This window comes from Antechinus flavipes, chromosome 5, assembly GCF_016432865.1.
Source record: "Antechinus flavipes isolate AdamAnt ecotype Samford, QLD, Australia chromosome 5, AdamAnt_v2, whole genome shotgun sequence".
In the NCBI taxonomy this organism is placed as follows: domain Eukaryota; kingdom Metazoa; phylum Chordata; class Mammalia; order Dasyuromorphia; family Dasyuridae; genus Antechinus; species Antechinus flavipes.
Genome location: NC_067402.1, coordinates 275,655,868 through 275,669,387, shown reverse-complemented (window position 1 = coordinate 275,669,387; position 13,520 = coordinate 275,655,868). Strand labels below are relative to the sequence as shown.

The 13,520-nt window shown below is 38.7% G+C and overlaps 1 protein-coding gene across 2 annotated transcripts in view; it reads left to right on the top strand.

The window, feature by feature from the left end:
* Positions 1-836: 836 nt before the first annotated feature.
* GNPTAB (N-acetylglucosamine-1-phosphate transferase subunits alpha and beta) overlaps positions 837-13,520 on the top strand; it is a 92,547-nt gene continuing 79,863 nt past the window's right edge. Inside the window, exon 1 of one of the 2 annotated variants that reach the window (XM_051961054.1) lies at positions 837-1,025. In XM_051961054.1, the coding sequence (XP_051817014.1) occupies positions 909-1,025 (117 nt within the window). In that variant the 5' untranslated portion in view covers positions 837-908. The remainder of the gene's footprint in view (positions 1,026-13,520) is intronic. The other variant, XM_051961055.1, reaches the window with a different exon arrangement.

The window sequence follows — 13,520 nt, the reverse complement described above, 5'->3', positions numbered from 1 at the left end:
TATAAAAAACGCTTTCAAAGTTGCAACACTTTAAATACATTGTCTCTTGTAGTTCAAAACTGCACTAAGACTTTTAGGACACCCTGCATTTAAAGCACTTTTCAGGCTTTAAGGGTCTATAAACCATTGTTATTGCAAGGCCCCAATGAAACAATGTTTGCAAAAGTGCTTTGTAAACTTTAACACATAAAACACACTTTTTTTTTAGTAGCACAAATGAGACTGTATTTAAAGTACTTTGTAACCTTGAAATTGTTTTTATAAACCACACTTCCCGGGGAGGGGAAGCTCAAAAAGAGACATTGTATTTAAAGGGCTTTGCCACCTTGAAAGTGTTTGCAAACTGCCTTCTTGGAGGAGTTCAAATGAAACAATGTATTAAAACGTCTCAGCAACTTTTAAAGTGTTATGATCGCACTTCTGGAGGAGAGTTGGACTCCAACGGGACTATTTAAAATGCTCTGCAACCTTCAAAGCGTTTATAGGTCACACTTGTCTCTGCGAAGGCTCCCACGAGTGCACTGCTCCTCAAATTCGATCCTCCCGCCTCCGCGTTAGCCCTGCTCAGAGCAGGCTGCGCCGCCAAACAGGGGCGCACGCGGTGGGTAGGACCTGAGTGGGCGGAGCCTGCGCCTGCTCCATAAGCCTCGGAGGGCGCTGCTTTCCTCCGTGCACCAGAGGGCGCTGGCGGCCTGAGGAGCTGGCCGGGCAGAGTCCGGAGTGGGGGCCGCCGCAGGCCCCGCCCCTAGCCTCGCTATAGTTGCGGCGCGGGGCCGGCCCGGGGGCGGGGTCGCGGCCGGCTGCCTCCCGGAAGCGGTGGCTGCGGCGGCGACTGGCGCGGAGCGGAGCCGGGACACAGGCGGCCGTGGCCGAGGCGGCCATGAGCGGCGGCGGCGGAGGCGGCGGCGATGCTGCTCAAGCTCCTGCAGAGGCAGACCTACACCTGCCTGTCGCACAGGTACGGCCTTTACCTGTGCTTCGGGGGCGTCGTCCTGATGATCGTCTCCGCCTTCCAGTTTGGAGAGGTGAGTCCACGCGGAGCCGCCGGGTCCTGGGAGGGGGTTCTGCTGCTCCTCGCCCACCCACCCACACACATGCCGCCGCCAGCCCCCCCCCCACGTGCTACCTATCTCTGCCGGGGGTCCCCGCGCTCCCGTCCCCCCTCCCACGTGCTACTTCTGCGGGGATCCCGGCTGTTTTATCCTCAACACTTGCACCCTCTGCCGTGACGAAGGATGTTTGTTTTCCTCTCGTATATTATTTGTTCAGGTGCTGCCTCTGCTGAAGGGGTCCCTGCTCTCCAGCCCCCGCCCCCCACTTTCAGCCTTTGCAGGGATCCCCGCTCCTGCTTCCACCAGCTAATACCCCCCCCCCCCAGCATTTGCACCTTCTGCTGGGACGAGGGGTGCTTGCTATCCCCCAAATACTGTCTTTGTAGGAGTGCCTCTGAAGAAGGGGTCCCGCTATTCCCCCCTGCATCTGGTGCTGGCCAGGGAGGGAGGGGGGTCCGTTATCTTGTTCCCCTCCCAGTTGCTGCCTTTGCACGGGGTCACTGCTGCTCTCATCCATAGGGTCCAACTTTGTGTGGAATCTCTTGGAAGGGATCTCCACTGACCCCCTTCCCAGGCTCTGTATGTCTTTAGGAAATACCTCCGCCAACCACCACTTGCTGCTTCTTTTGCTGGTTTATGTGTGTGTGGACTTTATGCTAATGCTCCCCATCAGCTGATTCGTCTGAAAGGACTTCTTTTCTCAGCTTTCCCACTTCTTTGTTCTCTCTGTCTCTGTTTCTCTGACTCTCTTTCTATATCTTCTGTCTCTCTCTGTCTCTCTCTCCTTTCACCTTGGGAGCGCTAACTTCACCTCCTCATAGCTTTGAGTTATGCACCAGCCTTTCAGTTCGGAGAGAGAAATATCCTCTTTCCTTCCTAAATTTCTACGTCCTTATACACTATCGACTTCTAAATTCTCCCACAGTCTCCTTTAGACCTCTTTCCCCCATTATTTCCCATCTTTAGGAGGAGGGAGTGGGTTTGGAAAGGTACACAGGGTCTCCCCATCCTTTCCTACTTGTTTCCAAAAGTATCTCCTTATACCATGAAAGGCTTGTATTCTCATACTCCTTTTAGAGGAAAGGAGAAGTTGAGATTTTGATTGTTTTTAGTTTGGGTTGGTGTGCCTTTCACATCGGGATCATCCAAAGGCATCCTGAACACTACCTACTGTTATTTTCTGCTCAAAAGAGACAAAACAAAACAAAAATACCCTGTCATGTTTTGTTTTGTTTTGTTTGAGGTGAAAGTCTTTGCCTTGGGAGAGATGAGCCTCTCATTCACCAGATAATTTTCATTGCCTTCCAATGAAATTTGGTCCAGTTTACTAAATTTCTGGGGTATGCTGATAATAAATATTTTAACATCCAGTTCTGGGAATATTATGTACACAATTTCAAATTGACTATGGCTTGGGTCAGGTAGGTAGTGCAATGAATAGAGCACCAGCCCTGGAGTCAGGAATACCTCTGTTCATATCTGGCCTCAGGCACTAGCTGTGTGACAAATCACTTAACCTGATTGTCTCCCAAAATAATAAATTAATCTACATTATTAACACTTCTGCCATCACTTAAGCCTGGTGACCAAGAGCAAAATAGTAGATTAAGCCCTGATTTGTAGCATTTTCCTAGTTTCAAGGCATAATTGCTCACACAAAAATTTTAACAGTCCTGTCCAAGCTGATACAAGTTGGCTTCAGCACCCTCCTTTCCTGAAACTCAACTTACTACCCCCCAACCTGCCTTTTGGGGAGAATCCTTCTCTAAATCTTCCAGTGTGGAGAATCAAACCTTTTATTTCAGATAGCACCTCCCCATGGTGCTCTAAGCCCTCTACCATTCTTTTTATTTATCCCCTTGCCTTTTTATTTGGAGAGGAGAGAGAAGTTAATGACTTCCCTTCTTGGAGAACAGATCCACACTGCACCTGACTTCCACCTGACTTCCCCCAGGGCCCTTTCCATATTATTCATTGCCTGGTATACACATGGGTCCTTTACTGAGTTGTGACCTTCCAGTCTTAGCCTGTTTGTGTTTATCCTTGTTTATCTCTTCTTTGATCTACACCACTTTAAATATTTTGAGCATCCAGGGTATTTCTCCTTAACTGCCTTTTAACACTAAAGTTTTCAAGTCTTTCTTTGAAAGTCTTTGCTTCTAAAAGACCTTCGCTTTAATTTCCATTTTATCATTAGAGTTTATGCCAATTTTTCCACCTCTCCTGAACAACCCTGTTCCTGTGCCCTGTTCTCCTGTCCCCTCTTCCCCTTATTTGCTCCTTCCTAATCCTTCTCTTTTTTTATTCCCACATTTGAATCCACATTTTGACCTTTGGGTTTTTAGAAGTTGTTTGTACTTGGATTTGGAGGGTTTCAATCCCGCTGAAGGATTAAAGACTCCAGGGGCCTTAGCGCTTTTTAAACCTTCTCCATCAATTGCCAGGTTTTAAACTTTATACACTTGTTTTTGTTTTTTTGTTTTTCTGTTTTTTAATCTGATTTTTAATAGTATTTTATTTTTCTAAATATATGCAAAAGTAGTTTTCCAATTCACCTTTGCAAAACCTTGTGTTGCAGATTTTTCTCCCTCATCTTTCCCCTCTCCAAGACAGCAAGCAATCTGATATAAGTTAATGTATGCTTGTTTCAGACAAATTACTCAGAATAGGTCATTAATTAGTTTATCCATAGTTTTTTTTTGAGATTTCTGTATCATTTCATGACACAAGACCAGCTTGGGCTCCAGGGCACATGACTTTTATGAGGCTAACTTCCTTGTACTTTAGCATGGGGCATCTTGGGGTGCAGCACAAGCAATTAGAAGAACAGAAATATTCCAGAATAACACGTAGGTCAGTCAGCTCTGAAATTCCTTAGTCACTATATGGTTAATATTGCCTTGAGATGAATTAGAAACTTTTAGAGGCTATATTTGAGCAGTAGCTTGGTATTCCCTTAACAGTAACTTATGGTCTATTTAAAATGTTTTTGAATAAATAAATGCATTACTTGAGATACTTTCAGTTGCTTTACTTAAAGTTGAGTCAATATTTTCTTTTGGCAGAAGTTTTATTGAGGTAATAAAGAGTTGAATTATTAGTAGAATATTTGTGTATATATACGGGGCAATTTATTTTGAATTTTTGAGAGGTTCTTATGTAACTACACAGTTGCAGTACTTAAAAAAAAAGTATTCTTCAGGTTGTTCAAAACCTTCCTTTTTGTTTAATTGAGTTTTGTCTATAGCACAGAGAAAGATGTAGTTGAAGACCTTTGTACTTAAAGTACTACTTGGTGTGAGTTATTAATAAATATGTGGTGTAGGACATTGTGCCTCCTTATCTGTCTGCCATTTTGTTCATGTAGTCCTTAGAATCCATGTTTCAACCCTTCTAAGTAAGGACTTTTAAGTTGTAAAAAAACATAAAAGTTTTAAGTCAATTACATCTAAGTTTATTAATATTCCTGACTTAAGGCACTTAAGAAATATTTGTTGATTGATTTATTATATACTTAATGGAACAATGATTTCCTTGACATGTGGCCTTTCTCCTCTGATGCCAGTTTTACTGGTATGATTTTCTTGGTTTCACAAGTTACTTGGGTGAAAAAAGCCATGCCTGGGGGGGTTTCCTTCACAGATAAGCCTCTGTGCATTCAGCTAGACTGGCTTTAGGTTATGACAGTCCATTACTCAAAACCTTTCCAGTTTGATAGGACCAGAGAGGTTACATGAGCTTGTCTGTCCATCTTGATGCCTATCTTTAAGGCCCACTTCACATTCTCCCTCCTCCCTACAGCCCTTAATTATAGAAGTTGCTGCTGCTAAGACTACTAGTTCACACTCATATAGTAGTTTTAAGTATTTTGCTTAAGTAAAGCATTTTATTTACCAAGTACCTCTTTGATCCTCGAAATAATCCTGGGAGGTAAATGCTATAATTATTATCCTTTTTTTTTTTTTTTTTTTGCAACGGAGGAAACTAAGATGGCATGCCCAGGCTCATACAGCTAAGTGTCCTAGGCAGCATTTCAACCCAAGTCTTACTGATTCAGTCCATATCTTTCTCCCATATATCACATTGTCTCTCAGGAGTAAATAATAGGCCAATTAATTCATTTTTCCCAGTTGAGAAGGGCAGGTTTGTTATACCATAACTTGAGCTGATTAGGTTGGCCACTCTTTTTTTTTTTTTTTAAAACAACTTTTTATTGATAGAACCCATGGCAGGGTAATTTTTTTAACAGCATTATCCCTTGCACTCACTTCTGTTCCGATTTTTCCCGTCCCTCCCTCCACCCCCTTCCCCAAATGGCAAGCAGTCCTTTACATGTTGAATAGGTTACAGTATATCCTAGTAGGTTGGCCACTCTTGTGAAACTGTTTAAATTTATCTAGTTGAGAGAAACTGTAGAGATGATTTAAGATTATGTAAGGTTAATGCATATACTATGGTCAAGAATTCTTGTTAACAAAAGTGGAAAATGAACCTTTTAAATTGAGACATAATAAGAGTCTAAACCAGCACTCTCAGCCATCTCTAATTGCTGTTCTGTTCATTTTTCTTTTCTTGGACACCCTTTGACTCATCTGTTGCATTAGCTCCAATTGGATATAGGTAGTAATTAAAGCATCATTTTCCTAAAATTAAGATTATGCTTTTTACCTTCAAATCCTACATTTTTCTTCCTCTTCACTTATTTCTTAGTGTCCCAGTATAGATCAGCATTCCTTCATCTATTTCTCAGAATTTGTTAGCTGTTTTTTCTTTAAAACAATTTTTTTATCCTGATTTTGGAAAATGCTAACAAATGTCAACATTTCTGTTTACAAAGAATGGAAAAGATTGCATATGAAACCACACAATTTAAAAAATATTTTATTTTTTTTCCAATTACTTTTTAAAAAAAATTTCATTAGAGCTTTTTATATACAAAACATATGCCCGGGTAATTTTTCAACACTGACCCTTGCAAAAACTTCTGTTTCCCCTCCTTCCCTGCATTCCCTCCCCTAGATGGCAAGTAGTCCCATACATGTTAAATATGTTAAAAGTATATGTTAAATATAATATATGTATACATACTTATACAGTTATCTTGTTGCACAAGAAAGATCGGATTTAGAAAGAAGGTAAAAATAACTTGAAGAAAAAACAAAAATTAAAGCAAACAATAACAGAAAGAGTGGAAATGTTATGTTGTGGTCCATACTCATTTCCCAGTGTTCTTTCTCTGGGTGTTGCTGGTTCTGTTCATTACATATTAATTGGAACTGATTTGAATCCTCTCATTGTTGAAGAGAGCCACTTCCATCAGAATTGATTATCATGTAGTACTGTTGTTGAGGTGTATAATGATCTCCTGGTTCAGCTCATTTCACTTAGCATCAGTTCATGTAAGTTTCTCCAATCCTCTCTGTATTCATCCTGCTGGTCATTTCTTATAGAACAATAATATTCCATAATATTCATGTACCACAATTTATTCAGTCATTCTCCAATTGATGGGCATCTCTTCAATTTTCAGTTTCTAGCCACTACAAAAAGGGCTGCCACAAACATTCATATGGGTAACTTTTCCTTCTTTAAGATCTCTTTGGGATACAAAGACAGTAGAAACACTGCTGGATCCAAAGAGTATGTACAGTTTGACAACTTTTTGAGCATAGTTCCAAATTTCTCTCGAGAACGGTTGGATCCGTTCACAACTCCACCAACAATGCATCAGTGTCCCATTTTTCCCACACCCTCTCCAACATTCGTCATTATCTTTTCCTCTCATCTTAGCCAATCTGACAGGTGTGTAGCGGTATCTCAGAATTGTCTTAATTTTCATTTCTCTGATCAACAATGATTTGGAACACCTTTTCATATGACTAGAAATAGTTTCAATTTCTTCATCCGAAAATTGTTCATATCCTTTGACCATTTATCAATTGGAGAATGGCTTGATTCCTTATAAATTAGTCAATTCTCTATATATTTCCAATTACTTGTAAAGATAATATTTAACATTCATTTTAAAATAAAATTTAGAGTCCTAAATTTTCTTCCTCTTTTCACTCCTCCCTAATACAGCAAGAAATTTGATATAGGTTATATAAAGCCACCAACTTTTAATATATAGCTTATATTTTTTGGAGGTATGAGGATCATAGATCTAGTAAGTTTCTGAGACCTGATTTGAACTCAAGTCCTCTGGATTCCAGGGCTAATGCTCGAGGGAGCCAACTAGCTATCCCCATAATACATGTTAGTTTCAAAACTATCCTTTTTGTTTATGATTTCTTCTGAATTTCTTTCTATTATGTATCCTTTCTCTGGCAGGGAAATAGTTTAATATTTATCTGGATGTACATCATTTTTATTACTAAAACCTGATTCTCCCTTAATTTTGTTCATTTTGAGACAGTTTTTCTGTTATCCTTGGTACATGTTCCCCTTTCACATGAGTACATGTGTTTGCCAGGACTTGTACACTAGCTTCCTCATTTCCAATGCCTCTCTTTTATTTCACTTTACCTCCAACTTCAATACAAGGTCACGAATCTTTTTAAAAGCTTTGTCTAATAGCATTTCACTGCTCACCTCCTCTGCTTTCTTCCTCCACTCCCCAGACTGCCTTGAGTTATCTCATATTTCCCTGATCTCACACCTTAGGTACTATTTTTAATTCACACTCATAAGTTATATTGTAAGAGGTTCAAAGTAATTCCATTTCTGTAAATTCTTCGCTTCTTACAGAAGTGGGTATGGTTGTGAACTTTTTTGGGCCTCAGTTTCCTTATTTGAAAAACAAAGGTATTTATTGGGGAAAAAAAATCTCCAAGACCTCTCCTAAACCAAGATCTTCCATTTTATACCGTGCTAAAGCAACTAAAATAAATGAAAACAAATTGTCTTTTTTAAAGGAAGCCTTCTGTTGTTTCCTGTGGGAGGCATACAGAAACTACATAAGATAACTGGGAAATTCATAATTTAATTATGGTTGTTATTATCTAAAAGAGAAGTCCTCCCCTTCCCTTCACTCCCCCTCTCCCCCCGCTCTCCCCCCATTGGGAAATGGATAAAAGACTAACCATTGACATCAGTACAAACTGATCCTTATAAGACCAGAACAACCTAGAAACTAGTTTAGACAGCATTTACCTCCTTCCCAAATAGAGAAAGATAGCAGTCACAGGCAATGTCAATTTAGAATGTTCTTCTTTTTAAAATTTAAGAGAATTGTATGACACTGAGTACTATATCCTACTAATTTTTTTTTTTAATTGGAGAGATCAATTTTCAGAAAACTGGTGAATAGAATAGATCCAGTTAAGTCTGAACATTCCAAGAACATTTAGAATAATGTTGTAAGGGATTTAATTAAGGAACAGCCCCCCCCAAAAAAAATTGGCAAAGATGTGCCTAGATATTGCTATTGATTTGCCTTCACTGCTGTTAGACGCTAACCTGCCAGCCCATAGTGTACTGCATGAAGGGGGACTAAAGAAAACAAAGATGGAAGCAAAGGGAGATTTTTTTTTTTTTGTTGGGTATGAAATAATTTTGAGGATATTGAGAGAAGCTCCAAATATCTGAAAATGGATAAAATACTAAAAACTTTTAGCAAAAATTGTAAGTCCTATTTTTCAAAACAGTGATCTAGAGAAGAATACCCATAACAACAGCACCTATGTGTTCTCCATCTGTTCTTTGATGGAGGTATGACTTTGAAGGTAGGCTTTCATGGCAGTGCCACTCCACAGCAGAGTATTTATAATTTATATTACATGGTCCATTGAAAGTCAGAAATCCAGGACACTGGATCACAGTGAATCATAGGAAATCTTTTGTTCTTGTTGCTCAATTAGGGCAAATGTCCCCTTACAGGCTCCACTCCACTAAAGAGTTTCCCAAATATGTTAAAAGCATATAGGAATTCTTTTTTAATTTTTTAATTTTTAAAGCTTTTTATTTATAAAACATATGTATTTTAATAACTTTTTATTGACAATAAGAATTCTTTTTTTTTTAAATAATTTTTTATTGATAGAACGCATGCCAGGGTAATTTTTACAGCATTATCCCTTGCATTCATTTCTGTTCCGATTTTACCCCTCCCTCCCTCCACCCCTTCCCCGAGATGGCAAGAGTCCTTTACATGTTGAATGGGTTGCAGTATATCCTAGATACAATATATGTGTGCAGAACCAAACAGTTTTCTTGTTGCACAGGGAGAATTGGATTCAGAAGGTATAAATAACCCGGGAGGAAAAACATAAATGCAAGCAGTTTATATTCATTTCCAGTGTTCTTTCTCTGGGTGTAGCTGCTTCTGTCCATCTTTGATCAATTAAGGTTCTCTTTATCGAAGAGGTCCACTTCCATCAGAATACATCCTCAAACAGTATCAGACAATAAGAATTCTTTAAAGCAATAACCACATAAAATTTTATTTAGCCAACCTATGATGATTACCAGTATTCAGTGAAGAATAAAATAAGACATGCTTGCCACTCTCCTAGAGGCAGCTAAATGTAGAGCCCAAGAAATTAACTTCCCTCCTGGAGGTGAGGTTCTCTTAATCCTCCTATTTCTAGGGACATTATGCAGATTGTACCCCAGCCTAAGAACATTGTAGAACCTCCTGAATGAGATCTGTAATTATTCGAGTTTGACCTCATCTTTATAGGAAAAACCAAGTGGCTTGTTACCCAGATTGAAAGCTGCCAACAAATGGACAGCCTATAGAACTGGTTCATCAGTATCTCTAACTTGGATAGAAATTATAGAATAATAAACAGGGAATCAAATAGGAGAAGGAAGTGGGATTGTTTGCTTCAGGGGAATTGCCCCATATTTTTAATGATCCCAAGGTTCTTCCCACTTTTAGAAAGTTTCTCTGAGAGTTATGGTATATCACTGCATCTCTTGAATTTAAATTGTAAGTTACCTAAGGTCAAAGGAGGAGCTCATTGTGTCAAGAGACTTTTGAGAAAGACTCATACTGTCTCATCTGTGTTAAATGATTTGAATTACCAACTTGGCTAGAAGGAGAAAGGGAGTTTGGGATAAGTAGTGTTAGGTAGTGGTATAGTAATATTTCAGGGCAATCATTTCTTCTTTGTCATAGTATTTCTGATTTTTTTTCAATTTTCTTTTGCTGGGAATTTTCAAAGATTATATTCATCACTATTTTATTATTTACTATACCTTTTGATTAGGTTTCACATGATCTTAAGGTGGGTTTGAAGACTTTTGAATAAAAATGTTCTCTATCTTCACAAGTAAGAACAAGATTCATTATCTAAAATTCTTAAAACATATAGAATCTAAAAATTAAGAATCGAATAATTTATGAGATTTCTTGGATTTAAACTTTAAGAAAGATTTACAGTTCCAAAGATTTACAATTGTCTTAGAACTGAGAGAAATATCCGAGGGCATGTAATAATCAGTATTGGAATAAAAGTCTACCCTCCAGAGGATCTTCACCCTAATAATTAGTCATTCCTCATAATCATTGTTTCCCATGATACTGCATTATACAGTCACAGACCACAATTCAGACATTTCCTAATTGCCAAGTATCTGTTTTGTTCTTGTTTTTTTGTTACCACAAAAAACACTGTTCTAAATGTTTTGGTATATGTGGGATTTTTTTTTCTTTTAAGAAATAATGCAACTTTTCCTTAAAGAATGGAGAGCCTACCTCAGATGGAAATATAGACTGAAGTCTCACATGAAGAACTGGTTGTGTGACCCTAGACAAGTGACTTAACCTCTCAGTGCTATTACTATAGCTACTAATATTGCAGAGTAGATAGAATGAGTGTCTTTCCTGAGAGTAAATGCCAATGAAACCATGGGGCTAGTCCAAAAAAAAAAAAAAAAAAGAAAGAAAGAAAGAAAGAAGCCTTTGTTTCTATTTCCAAATAATCCTGAACGGTTGCATGATTCTTTCCACCTTCTTTCAGCAACTTATGTGTAGGTATGAAGGTGGTGAAAAGTGGGATCTGCCCAAGGCGGAGGCTTGATTGAACATAATCAGCTATATGATAAAGGGGATAGTGTGGCTTTAAGAGGAGAGTATAAAATTGAATTGATTGATTCATCAAAGGGTCAAGATGAGGAGAAGAGGGAGATGGCTCATCTAGGAGAGAACTGACGGGAGGTCATGAACAGATGAAGAATGAGAGGTGAAAAACTAAGATTATTGTCAGTTAAGGAGATTTCACAATTCTTGAACCTAGAGATGGTACTTTTGTGAGTCATGACGGGATTGCGGATAGAATCGACTGTTTATATCTGAGACTGGGTGAAGGAGTAGCTCTTGGCAAGTGAATAAGTTGAGGAACCAAGGAGTTAATGGCATTTGAAGTAGAATCTTTATGAATGTTGAATTCCCCTAGTGATATCAGGAGTTGGGCGGGAAAGAAAGATTCTGATCCTTCCATAGAGTTTCCTTCAACCACTTGAAAACTTTCCTCATGTCCCTTCTAAGTCTTCTCTATCCAGTTCAACATTTCCAGGTTCTTTAACCGATTCTCATCTTTATCCCTTTCCCTGCTTGTAGTCGGGCTCCTTTGTAACAATGTGGGACTCAGAGATGAACATATACCTCCTTTTTGTGGTCTGACCACAAGATTGCTCAGGCAACTTGAGATTACGTTAACTCTTTTAGTTGCACTGTTGATTCAGAGAAATTGTAGTTCACCGAAACCATGAGATCTTTGTCTCCTGAGCTGATGTCTAGTCAAACCTCCCCCATCTTGTATTTCATACTAACGTGCTTGGGCTTCTTAAAATTTTATTTAAACTAAGTGTAGGACTTTATATTGATTTCTTTTACATTTTGTCATATGTGTTAGTTTAAGCCCATTATCTTCACTTGTTGAAATCAAGGAATAAGCTTTTATTGAACATTGGCTATATTCTGTTATGTGATAGACTGGGAAAGGAAAAGAAGGGATAGGCAAGAGATGGTAATATAAATGCTATGAAACAAACGATGTTGACAGTGATCTTTTTTTTTTTTTTTACATTCTAATTTTTTTAGATCTTGACTTGTCATCCATTATTTTACTTCTTCCAGGTTTGTGTCATTTGCAAATTTGATAGTCATATTATCATTTTCTTCATCCCTAGTTCTTGAAAATGTGATATAGCCTTCGAAGGACAGATGCCTGGGAAACTGCCTATTAAAGTTGTCCCTCCTAGTTGATATAGTCTCCTAAATGACTATATTCTGGGATCTGGTCATTCCTCTGTCTTAGAATCTACCTGATTTATTCAGATCAATCTAGTCATCTTACTCAGAAGAATTCCATAAGAGAGAGAGATTTTCAAGTGCTTTGATGAAATTGAAGTTTACCAGAACTCCTTATCTAACTAGTTTGTAACTTAAAAAAAAATAACAAAAAAAACCCCAAAGAAGCATGTGCGTGCATGCATACACACACACACACACACACACACACACACAGTGATTGTTCCAGTAGCTCAGGAGTTACTGTTCTCTTAGTATCCTAGAATCCCACCTCTGACAGGGAACTGATCTTGGGAAAGGTGCTTAACTTAAAAGGGAGGAGACAAAGGCTTGTTTCTACCTGCCTTCCACAGTTGTGAGGAAAGCATTTTGGCTGTATCGAAAACTTTCAGTGATCGCTGCTTTCTTCAGTAGAAAGTCACAAAGCATCTCTGGCTTCTTTTAAGCCTCAACTAAAATTCTGCCTTCAACTGAAGCCCTCTTAATTCCACTAAAGGTTTTCCCTTCTTCAGTTATTCCCTATTTTTTCCACATATTACTTTCTGTCTGTCTTTGTGTATTGTTTCCCTGCAGATTGTTAGCTCCTTGAGGGCAGGGATGTCCTTTGCCTCTTTTTATATCCTCAAGCATTTAGTACAGTGCCTGGCACGTGGGAGGTACTTAATAAACTTTGATTGATTATTTAATCATACACTTTAGAATTTTTCCAGTAATAAAAGTCAGACTCACAGAGCAGGATCATATTTTACCTGCTACTTTTGAAGCATCTCTAGTTACCCGTGATTGTTCCAGTAGTTCAGGAGTTACTGTTCTCTTAGTACCCTGGATCTAGTTCATCTGACTTTGGTACAGTTCTGCCTTCTCACTGTCTGTTTATTTTGGTTTTTAATTCCTTGTTAACTACTTTGGTTCTTCATTCCTGCCTCAAGATCCTTCTCTACAAAGAAACAGAAGGATAAAGATTGGGAAGTTGGGATTTTTCCTCCATTTACCAGCCATTCTTTTTCTTTTCTCCTACCAGTCCTCTCACCTTTGATCCACTTCACACTTAAATAACTAAAAAAACCTTTTTGTTGCTTCTACTATTCAATTGCCAGCCTCACTTTTATACTGTTAACATTACTTTTTAAGGGACTGCCACTCCCATGCTATTAAATTGAAACATGTTATATAGAATAATATTAGAACAGAGCCAACCTGATCCAGCAAAT